This window comes from Arvicanthis niloticus, chromosome 2 (assembly GCF_011762505.2).
Source record: "Arvicanthis niloticus isolate mArvNil1 chromosome 2, mArvNil1.pat.X, whole genome shotgun sequence".
NCBI classification, from domain to species: Eukaryota; Metazoa; Chordata; class Mammalia; order Rodentia; family Muridae; genus Arvicanthis; species Arvicanthis niloticus.
The window spans coordinates 47304802-47316832 of record NC_047659.1 but is presented as its reverse complement, the minus strand read 5'-3'; the positions used below and the strand labels follow the sequence as shown (position 1 = coordinate 47316832).

Sequence of the window (12031 nt, the reverse complement as noted above, 5' to 3'; positions counted from 1 at the left end):
TAAATGTGAAGGACTCTGAAACGTAAATCAGCTCTGGCAGGTTAGAGTACAAATGGCTCAGGACCCCCACCCCAAATAGGGAGGGTCTTTCATAGTCAGAGGTCTGACAAATCCTGGCCATCAGACAGCTGGCAATCCTCACTAAGGAGCCCACCCCTGTTGCCCTCCAGGGGTGTTCTCTGCAGTCACCTGGCTGTGCCAGAGCCCTTTGTGCCTTCCCACACATCTGCCCATTCATCTCCTAGGAATGTTCTGAGAAAAACAGTCCATCCGGTGCATGGTAACCGATGAACCGAAGGAAAGGGAAATGAACAAACCAACACTAGCCAAATCGAAGCCAAAAGGATGCAGACTCATCCCCCAAGATGCAGAATTAAGACAGTTTGCCATGCTCACCCTCCACACCCTGGCTGTGCAGGCTTATTTAACAAACACCATGTGCTTCCTCTGGCCAGAACTGGTGTAAGGCGCTCAAGATTATCCTTCCATTATAAGAGAGCAAGGTTGCCAATCCCACAAGGCCATGGATGGCGAAGGACAGAACAGGATAGGATTCCAACTAGCCCGAGGCTCTGTTCCATCCCAGCACCTCACAAACTACCTTCAAATACTTAAGGGATGCGTCTCTAGTTCAAACCCAGAGCTGTGGGAGCAGAATCTGGGGTCACAGGTATGAAAATTGATGCCACTGATCTGGGACAATCTCAGGAGACTACTTTGTATGGAAGAACCTCCAGGAGTTACCCTGATGACCAGACATTGAAGAACCACTAAGTTCCTCCCAAATGATCAAGTTATTTGATTCTAAGGCTGTACCCAAACCCACAAAGAAGATACAGTGGGGACCTGGCTGGCCACATACCCCATTGTCATAGCACACAATCCTCCCATTCATCTCGGAGCCTGTCAGAGCAGTGTCAACCAACCCCAAGACTCCCATTCTCTGACTCTTGGTTCCCCAAAAGGATTAGGCAGGTAGTCAACAGTGCAACTAAGAAGTTAAACATAACCAAGACTGAAGTGGGAACTTCTGGTTCTTCGGAAGGTTAGTTATGTCAAATGTGGTTTGCTGGGGCACACAGGTGAAAGGAGGCTTAATGAAGGAGTATAAAGATGACCCCACAGACAGCGGGAGACGAGCACTGAGCCTTGTTTTGGTTTGCTCCACCTCACTACTCTTGGCTAAAGACACGCATATATTGTTTCGCCTTACATAGCATTGTTGAGCTCAACTTGTGATAACACCGCCATTGAAAGAAACTTACCCAAGAACTGCTCTTGAGGTTCCTGTGGCAGCTTGCTGCCTCTGCGGCCTTGCCTTAGGCCGGTTGGTGAGCCTGGCAGTTTCTTCAGGATTGAACTATTGGGCTGAACAAGCTGCCTGGTGTCCGCTTGCTGAAAGGACTGGACTGTAGCTGCCGGTTTGTGCCTGGTGTCTGCCTGCCTAGAGGACTGGTCAGCAGCTGCTGGGTCATATTTGGTGTTTGCTACTGCACTGAACTGCTGCCAAAGACTGAGCTGTCCTCCAAAGACTGCTGCTGAGCAGGCCCACTCCTCCCATATCCTACTAAGTTTTCTCTTCCACTACCTCTGCTGGGTGGTTGAGCCCTATTAAAATTAGGCTGCAAAAAATTTATGTCTATACAAGACCGCTTTACTTTCCTATTAATTCCCAAGTACCCGCTCTGCACTTCCACTTGGTCCCCAGTTATTTTCAGGGGCTTGATTCTAGTTCTGTCTCTGGTTAGACTCATACAACCAGGCAACTTAGAAAATCCTGTATACCCACTGCAGCTCAGGGCAGCTTGTTTTTGGAGGTTAAATTCTAAAGTCTGCCTTCAGGGTAAAAGACAAGTGTAATTTAAAAAAAAAAAAATCACTCACAAAAAATTCCCTTAGCTGGGACTTGGTCACTATATTGGAAAACCAAGGACTCCATGTCTCTTTACATCACACCTATAACTTCCCTCCTCTAGGGATACCCAGATCCCTAAGCAAGGAAAGGCAAAGTAGTGTGGCCCCCTCCTCTATTTAGCAAGAAGAGTTGATTTCACAAGTTAAACTGAGTGTATGATTTGACCCTTTTGTATCTGGAGGGCGTAGGTGCTGTCTGGTGAAGAGGAGCCTAAGTAAGGTCCTTGCCCTCACAGAACCTATAACCCAGTTAGAGATTACATCATCCCCTGAAGATGAATAAAACTTAAACCTCAGAACTGCCAGACATGTGCTGCCCACATTCAAGGGATGAAGAAATTGCTCTAGGGTAGGATAGTTCTTGGAACTGAAATTTTTTTTTTTTTTAAAGATGGGCTGACTCAGCACAAATCAGCGGTTCATGCACACCTGGAAGCAAATAATAGTATTTTTGTTTTAGCTCCAGTGTTCCCAATTAAAACAGAATTCACTGCCATAGAGGTCACAGAAATATGTTAAATCCAGGCCCTTGGGGCCACGTACCATAGAATTCCAATACTTCCAAACTGTAAAATCTTAAATGGTAATGTATTGTTCCTAATATTTCCTCTAAGTCTCCTTGACTACTGTGGTTTCTTCTCCTTACTCTTGGGACTCAAGGTGACACAGCAGTTCTTAGAAAATGGCCCTGAGCCATATGGCACTCACTCTGTTGGATGGTCAAGGAAGTCTGATGAGATCACGGAAGCCAATGCCTGGGTGCCCATCCTCTGACCCCTGAGAGAGGCAGTCACATCGTTTAGCTGTTGGAGCTTGGTCCATAGCCAGTTGGAATAAGGGTAAATAGGAAGAGAGTCCATGTACTGATACTTAAATAGATAGCCCTGACCTATATGGGAAGCTCGTTCAATGAATCAACGCACTATCATACATTTCCAGAACTCAGCAGCTTGCCAATTTCTCTACATCTGAAGGTCGCTTCTGAGGCTTCCTCTTACGAAGAGTACAAACATGAGCCAGAAATACCACTTTCATAACCAGATTTTGATTAAGATTCTGCTTAAGTAGCTGTAAGACTTCGGGTAAGACATTTCATGACCTTCAGCTTCTGTGTCCCCATCTATAAAGGGGACAAGTGGACTAGATGGTCTTCAGCGACATCACATGATTGAGTAAAAACAACAGTCACATCAAGCGAGAAGAGAATTAACAGTAGGCCTGGGATGGTCTTAGAAAATATCGAGGAGACTGAACGACCAAAAGAATGAGAAATGCAGATTAGGAGTGAAGCAGGCCTGTCTCCGTGACCGCACTTCCTCCCAGGTGATCACAGGTAGATCTATACTTTTCCAGGAGAGCCAAGTGAGTCACGGGATAGATTCTACTCAGTCATCACCTCGTACTTTCCACGGCTAGAAATGGCTGGGCCCCGCCTACCTACCAAGGAGATGGAGGATTAAATTGCTTATAACCCAACCTCAGCCACTCAGCTGTCTGCTTAATAACTGCTGGAGTCTTATTTAATTTATCTCCGGGAAACCTGGATGAAGTTTAAAGTACCTAATACAATGTGACATCCTCAAAGCTTCAGCAATACCCAGTGTGTTTTGGTGCTCTCAGACACGGTATTACTCCCTCTAAAATCTTAACTAAAGGTGTTACCGAATATATAGATGGCCTTATAGAAAGTTTAAAACCCAAAGTAAATAAATATAAATAGAAAGGAAGAAAGAAAGAAAAGAAAAAGAGCCAAACCCTTATGTTATGGTAGGTTCTCTGTAGCCGTGCATTTATCGTATAGGCCCACGTATCTTCTGCCCTAAAGTCATACGTTCAGGGAGTTTGCTTCCACAGTGAATCTAAGGCTGAGTAAAGTTAGGTTGCTTTGGGTTTCATGAATGTGATCGAGAGTTCAGGCTATTAATTTAAAACAAGAGCCTTCGGTTTTAATGTGAGACAGTCTTAGAATCACAAAACGCTTACAGCACCTGTATGGCACCCAGGACCTAACACTGTAGGCCAAAGTTTCCACTTTTCAATGCACTGACACTAACAGCTTCCATTTAGCCAGCAGGTGTCCATGCTGCCAGGCAGATCCTGAGCAGTTTGCAGGTTCTTTTATCTTCACAACAACTCAATTGAAGGAACCACAGCTCAAAGCAAATGACTATCAATGTCAATGGCCAAGAAACCCAAGATCAGCTTTTCTCCTCCCCTCCCCTCCCCAGGTCCCTGAGATGTTCCCACTGAGTTTGGAAACTGGGCCCAGAGTCCCATCAGTCTCACTGACTGTCACTTACATCCGTATCCTTATCTGTAAAAGGAAGCAATGGCTCGATATGGGCTGGGCATGCTAACTCTCCTGAGAGGACTGATGCTATTCTTGAACCTGGGACACTTATGACAAGGTGAACCCACAGCCTCCTGGGATGCAGCTTCTGCCTCTGGGTTCTAGGGTGTGACAAGGTATCCCTTGCTGTGGGTCTCTACTCATCTGAGGCTCTGTCCTCAACCCTTCTAATTGCAACCCTTTAATACAGTTCTTCATGCTGTGGTGACCCCAACCATAAAATTATTTCACTGCTACTTCATAAATATTGCTATTCTTTTAAATCATAACATAGATATTTGATATGCAGGATATATGATATGAAGGGGTCATGGCCCACAGGTTGAGAAACACTGCTCTGTGCTTTTTTGTTTTGTTTTGTTGTTGTTTTTAAGAAAGGCACCAGGCCTTAGTCTCAGGAGGACCTGTAGCAGCGGTAATAGCAGAGAAGCCCTGAGGTAGTGACAAGTTTTAGCAGGCCCAAGGCTGCTCGCCTTAATGACAACAGAGATTCCTGGCTAAAGGCACACAGTTTGAAATCACTGTCCCCAGGACATTTCTTGTCCCAGTTTCTCCCCCATTAGACTGTCTACTTGGACATGTCCGTCCAGGAAGTCAGTCTCTGTGGTCTCTGATACAGACACAATGTAATGAATGCTTTCTCTCTGCTGGCCCACAGTCACTTCTATACTAATAAGTTCCAATCCTCCGTGGGTAAATGTATGTGTTTCTCACATAGTGTTTGAGACTTCAAATGTCATCCCCTTGAGTTGACAAAAACCAACTCTCACTTCAGATTTACAGCTGACCAACAGTTATTTTCAGGAGAATGCAGAGGCTGGCCACGCCTGCAGAGGCAGACCCCCTCCCTGCCTGGGACTATCCCACCACAGTAGACTTCTGCTTCACCTAGCAGGTGGTATCAGAAAAATCTGACCTTAAGATTTTGAAGTCCACAATATGCACAAGCCCCAAAGTTGTTAAACAGCCAAAATGGGGGGTTTTCTCCAGTTTAAAATCATTCTGGCCTCTCCTTTCCCTTTGGCTGAACTCTGGTCTCTCTGGTCTATTGGTCCTGGAAGGACCTGGGTTCAACTCGAGGCCTGGGTGGGGAGGAGGACCTTTTGTTGTGAGAATGAGCATGGATCAAGAATGTAGCCCCACTGCGACTGGTGGGCGACTAAGCTCCAGAAAATCTTCCCCAATCAAAGAACTGGGTCATGTGGGAGCCAACACTGTTTAAAAGGCAGAGCCCGTCGCTTTCTCCTGGAAAAAGCACTTGGGGGGATGACTGTCACTTCCGAACATTCTTTTCTAAGTTCCTCCTCAGAAGGGGCACTTTGCTCTAACTCCTCTGTGGGGCCCACCCTGCACTGGGGCCCGAGGATCCAGTTGCGGCTGTAACAGGGAGCTGGGAGGGGGAGCCAGTACACCGACTGGAAGAAGCCTGTTTTCACAGCTGATCTAGTCCTGAGGAACAGGTGCTTTTAAAAGAAGCATATGGAAGTATCTCCAGCAGGAGAGCCCACTCTGCAGGGAAAGTCACACAGGACAGCAAAAAGTGGCTTCCCAACTTCCACCGGGCGCGCGAACCAGGGAGGGGACCGGATGGTCGGAGAGTTTGAGAAAAGGCCTGGATCTCCCTGAAAGACTTCCCGCAACCATATGTCCCACCACTGTCCCTGGCGCACACGTGAGGCTTAGCAAAGCGTGCCACCTGCCGGGGTCCCTGCAAACTAAGCCCGAAGTGGAGAACCGCGGAAAGCACTTCGGGGGAGGGGGAGAGTCAAGTCTCCCGGGGCCGGGCCTGGGGTCTGCCCCTTCGGCTCTCCTCGCTCCCCAGAGGCGCCGGGTGCAGGGCGCGGCGGGCCCGGATCTTTCAAGTCTAAGGCCGAAGAAGTGCGAGCGGGAAGGGCAGAGCAAGGCAGGGCAGGGCAGGGCAGAGCAGAGCAGAGCCAGGCAGGGCAGAGCCAGGCAGGGCAGAGCCGAGCTGGGCCAGCTCGCGGATGGGCTCTGGGCACGCGGGACGGACGGCAGCAGGGCGCGCCCTCGCTCTCCCTGGCGCGGCGCGGCGCCCCGGTGGGGATGGGAAGAGTCAGGGAACTCACAGGCGCTTGTCCTCCGGGTGCAACTGCCAGTGCATGGCGAGCGAGAAGCCGAAGAGGCTCCCGGGATCCCCCGATTTCCGGATCACGTTGTCCTCGCGGGTGTCCAGATTGAAGGCTCTGCCCAGCGGAGCCAGAAGCCCCGCAGACAGGTAGAGCAGGCACAACTGGCCCGCGACCGCCATGGGCGCGCGCGGTGGGAGGGACTCGAGGAGCTGCTGTGGCCTCCGTGCGCGCGGGCTCGGGGCCGGGGCCGGGCTGCCTGGCGCACCGCTGCAGCCACTTGGCCTCGGTCGCCCCTGCGCGCGGCCCCACCCCCGGCCGGCTCGCGCTCTCTGTCCGGCCGCTCCCCCACGCCCGCAGCTAGCAGCAGCTCAATGAGCCCGTTGTTCTCTAGAGACTCTCAGGCGTTTTATCGAGTGACCCGGACTCCGCCCCGCCCCGCCCCTCCCGAGGCCCCGCCCTCCACACGCACCTTCCCCGCCGGACCCGCCCCTCAGCGCCGCGCCCGCCGCAGCCCTTCCACCTTCCCGCCACCTGCCCGGAAGCGTCCCGGAGCTCGCAAGGCTAGCTAACCTTCTTCCTACCTGTCACTGAAATGCGAGCCGATGTGCCTGTAGCCAGCAATTCTGCGACCTGTAGGGCTGACTTTCAAAGACGTACTTGGCTCATCCATTCTCCAAGGGTTCAAGACGAGCCTAACTGTTCCCAGCTCTTGAGGTTGGCTTGATGCTGCATACTTGTTGGCTCACCAGGGACCCAAGCGTCGAAAACGTTGCTCTAGTACAGACTTCGTCGGTAGTGCTGTGCTACTTAAAAACACACTCGTCTGTTTCATTCAATCCCAGGAAGCGGATTCTCTTTGCTGATGAGGAAAAAAATGTCAACTCATATTTGGTGGGAAGAACCCCTAGATAGGGAACGCTGAGTCTATGTTGGGCCCTGAAACTCAGCTACTGTCCCCTTTTCTTACCCTAGATTTCCTAGTCTCTTTAGAATTGCATAGACAGAGACAGCTAAAGAGGTCTGAGTGGGTGGCTTGTAGGCTTGAGTCTCGCGGACATAGGGTGGGGCTTTCCAGGGAGGTGTTGGCTTTTGAGGCATGTTTATTTTAGGATAGAAAAACTTGTTTCAGGGACACTCAGAACTTGGCTGAGAACAAACAATATACATTTTAGTGAACCATTTTTTTTTTATTATCCTCTGACATTTAGTTTAGTGGGTTTTTTCCCCTTATGAATGTAGACAGTACGCCACCAAGGCAGGACACTATGTATCAACAACCCAATTATCAGTAGAAAATATTGTTTTTTCCAGAAAAGTTGTTTGTTGCAGATGTTTCCAATTACAGTTGTTATTAGATAGCCACTCTGCTAGATCTTGATGTATGTCAATTAAGAAGCAATTAATTATAGAAAAAAATGTTAATATTTTGACATATTTTAATATAGTCAGTTTTCTTCTTTAAAACATGGAATTTGTGCATGAGGTCTTACTAAAACTTATTAAAGGGCCTTTGTTCTATTCTGTCTTCTATTGCTGTAATAAAATATTTAGACCAAAATCAACTTGAGGAGAAAAGGGTTTGTTTTATCTTACATTTCCAGGTAATAGTCCATCACTGAGGGAACTCAAGACAGGAACCTAGAGTAAAGAAAAGACCGTGGATGAAAGCTGCTTACTGGTGTGCTTCCTCTGGGTTTGTTGAGCCAACTCTCTTATACAAGCTAGGACCAACTGCCCAGGGCTGGGTAACAGTCACAGTGGGCTGTACACTCCTGATTCTGGATAGGGGCATTTCCTTGGAACCTAACATCCATGCATAGGAAATGGAAGCAGGGTGCAGTACCAAGGGAGACCCAAAGCGTCACTGTACCAAGAGAACAGCCAGAGCCGCTCAGAAAAGCTGTGTGAACATCTTTTGATGAGTCCCCAGCAGATGTGCAACTTCCCACCAATCAGCAATCTCAAATCTAGCCCAGGGTGAGGTATGATGAATCTAAATGCAGACGGGATCTTGAAGATCACAGGGTTTGAACAAGCACTTCTGAAGGACGTTGAGAAACTGTTGGAAACGACCATCTAGTAAAGTAGCAACTATCAGCAGTGTGATTTTTAATGCGTGTTGGTCACTACCGTTTTCTTCTTTCATGTTTAGTACCTACTATCCCTGAGAGGCAGGTCCAATTGGTGATGGTTGGACATCATAAATCTCAAGGTTATTGTTACCTTCTTGATTTCAATCCTCAAGCTGACATTTAACATTTAAACATTTAATTGCCAGAAAGTTCTCAGCCAGGAGCCAGTGACGTAGCTGCCACATTGCTGAAATACTTCTGGTTAGAAAAGCTGTGCCCCTGAACTCCCCAAGCCCAGCAGCCAAACCCTGCGCATGTGTCCAGGATCCATCCGATTCTGCTCAATTCCAAGCCCTGGTTCTGGCTCCTTCTGATTGGTCATGCTCAAGTCACATTAGCCAATGGCCATTCTGAACATCCCTCCTCCTCCTAAGACTAATTCTAGGCTGTGGAGGACCTGTCACTCTCTTCCTTAGACATATTTAGCAAGCGTTATATGAATGGTCATCGTTACCTTCTTGATTTCAATCCTCAGGTTGACATTTAAATTACAGTAAATTAAATTTAAATATTACAAATGCACAGTGCAAATCGAACAATACTTGTAGAGATGAAACACGGTCTGAAGAAGAAGGATGAGTAGCTTGATCCAGAATATGCCTGTATTGGGTGAGAAACTGTCTTCCACCTGTTTCCTGCCTAGGAAGCCAAACATCCCTGGTGTTGAGTCAAACTCTTAGACTCCTAACAGAATCTCTTTGAAGATTGTCATTGCTTCCTATGGAAATCATAAGGCTGCCCTTGAACTCCATAGATAGTTGAAGATGACTTTGAAAGCCTTACCCTCTTGACTCGATCACCAAGTGCTTCAGTTGGTGTCACTAGTCCCAATTTTCTTTTTTCTTTTCTTTCTTTTCTTTTCTCTTTTTCTTTCTTTCTTCCTTTGGTTATTTGTATGTTTAGTTGGTTTTGTTTTTGGTTTTGGTTTTAGTTTTGGTTTTAGATTTGGCTTTGAAGATAGGGTTTCTTTGTGTAGCCCTGGCTGTCCTGGAACTCAGCCTATAGACCACAAACTCAGAGATCCTGCCGCTCTGATCCACTAACCCTAAGTGCTGGGATTAATGGCATGTGCCACCACTACCTGGTTTATTCTTAGTTTTTTAGTCAGCTTGAGACTCAGTTATTATTTCCATTCCAAGACTGAGTTGGATATTTTACAGAAGTGTATTATAAAGTGGAGGTTAAAAGGTCCTTCTGTACCCACTGAGGATATTGCAGTCTCCGAGGCCAAATGATGAAAGAAACTGAGACCCTTAACAATTATGAGGTAAAAACAGAGGAAGGGAAGCCCATAGTTTTAGTGGGAAAAGGCTGAGACATAAGGGTCTGCCACCAGTTGCTAACTGATGTAGGAGTAGGAGCACCTAGCCCACTGTGGGTGTTACCAACCCTAGGAAGGTTGTCCTGTGTTATATAGAGAGCTGACTGAGAGAAGAGACAAAAAGATAAATAGATGTACAGATGGAGGGGATAGTGTAAGAATTCAAACCTGGTGATACAAGCTCACTGACTATCCAAGTCAGTGTGTGTGTGTGTGTGTGTGTGTGTGTGTGTATACATGTCTACAGAAAACATACACATTGCAAGAAGAGGCACTGTAAATTTAGTTACCATGTGGGACCTTGTCCTTGCCTCACATCTTACCTCTGTCTTATACTAACCATGTGGCCAGTCATCTCTTCATTTCCTCAGCTGTAAGTGGGGATGACCTGCCTCCTGGGTACCTTGCTGTAGAAGGGATTAATAGAGTTGATGAAACATAATATGTCCAAAATGTCACACTAGAGCCAACTTCCACTCAGGCCCAGGCTTTCCCAGGTGACAGCTTTTAGGAACTAGCCATCCTAACCCATATTATAGCTTTGTGAATGAAAAATCTTGAATGGTTTCAAGTGAGGCTGTTCTCAATGATAGGAAGTTTCCCTTCCATATTGACTTGTAATATTTTTAAGTTGTTTTATTTGTTTTTTCATGTTAAGTCATTTATTTGTTGAGTTGTTTGTTTATTTATTGGTTGTTATATATTGTATCTTACTGGGACAAACATCTCTTTGGTTGAAGTCAGAAGAATCCCACTGCCAGCTGTCCCTTATTTTAACACCCAGATCTATTTTAAAGTAAATTGCTCTTGAATGTTTCTAATTCATTTACAGTGAGGTCATTAAAATGTTGTAGACTGCAGAGAATTTCATGGTGCCATTTTAGGGTGAGAGTCTTTTTTTTTTTTTAGAGAAAATTTCTAAGCCAGGAAGCTACATTTGCCAGCCAGAAACAAATTTAAAGCTTAAACGAATTATGTTCAACTTAACAGCAAGTTCCCAACTCTGAGATGAGATCTCCACATAGCAAACTTGGTTCTCCAGCCCAGACACTCATTATTAGAAAGAAACATGAAGCCATAAGTATCTCGTGTCGTGCATAGTACAATCTTTAAAAAGCTATGAATGTGTTATTTTGAAATTAATTCATCGAAGAGAAAATTATTTGCTGTGTTAGTCAGCATCTTGTCTCTGTGACAAACTAAGCAAACAGCTTGAGGAAGGATTTATCTTGGTGTAAGGTTTAGAGGCTTCAGTCTGTGGTTTGTTGGAGACATTGTTTCTGGGCTCTGATGAAGCAGAGCATCTGAGATGCAAGGGTGTGGGAAGCACTGCTTTTGGGCTTCATGACTACCTGGAAGTAGGACAGAGAAGGGTTCAGAGCAAGTTGCCCCAAGGACAAGTCCCCACTGACTCACTTCTTCTGAGTAGGCTCCACCCCCACAGGATTCCATCACCTCCAAATAACTCCATCAAATTATGAATCCATCAGTGGGTATAGCCTCACCCACTGCCCACCTTGGAGCCTGGAACAAATGACCTTTCTAGGTCTCACTTCTCTTTCCTTTTTCCCCCTGTTTTATATTTTATTTTTATTTAATGTGATATTTTGTCTGCATGCATGTCTGTGTGAGCATGTCAGAAGCCCTGGAACTGGAGTTACAGACAGGTGTGAGCTGCCATGTGGGTGCTGGGAATTGAACCTGGATCCTCCGGAAGAGCAGCTCATGTGCTTAACCACTGAGCCATCTCTCCAGCCCCAGTTTCTTTTGAGATAATGTTGGACTTCAATTTATATATATTTAAGTGTATGCTTGTGCACTGCATGTGTGGAGGTACCTGTGGAGTCCAGAATGGAGTTACAGGTGTGCGGTCACCTGACGTGGGTGCTGGGACCCAAACCCTAGTCTTCTACAAGAGCAGCTCCCTAAGACTCAGGATTCACATCTGTAAAATGTTCAGAATGCTCACCTTACTAGATTGTGAGAGAATTAAATGAGATGATATATGGGAGATGTGTAGCCCAGCATCTACCCTTAAATACTCGCTTAATTAAGCAGTAGCCGTGAAAACGAGGGAGCAGAAAGCACTTTAACAAAGCAAGTGAGAGACTTCAGGCTGCGGGCATTAAACAGAGACCACAGGAATGAGATCACTTAGAGCGCCATTTGCCTTCTCTATATGGACAGTAAGAACCGTTCTCTGTGGTTAGAGCTTCCAAATAGC

General features: G+C 46.6%; 1 protein-coding gene across 2 annotated transcripts in view; it reads right to left on the bottom strand.

The window, feature by feature from the left end:
- Itga6 (integrin subunit alpha 6) overlaps window positions 1-6657 on the bottom strand; it is a 68663-nt gene extending 62006 nt beyond the window's left edge. For both annotated transcript variants that reach the window (XM_034494499.3, XM_034494498.2), the window contains exon 1: window positions 6352-6657. In XM_034494499.3, coding sequence (XP_034350390.1) covers window positions 6352-6533 — 182 coding nt within the window. In that variant the 5' untranslated portion in view covers window positions 6534-6657. The remainder of the gene's footprint in view (window positions 1-6351) is intronic.
- Between the last annotated feature and the right edge of the window lie 5374 nt (window positions 6658-12031).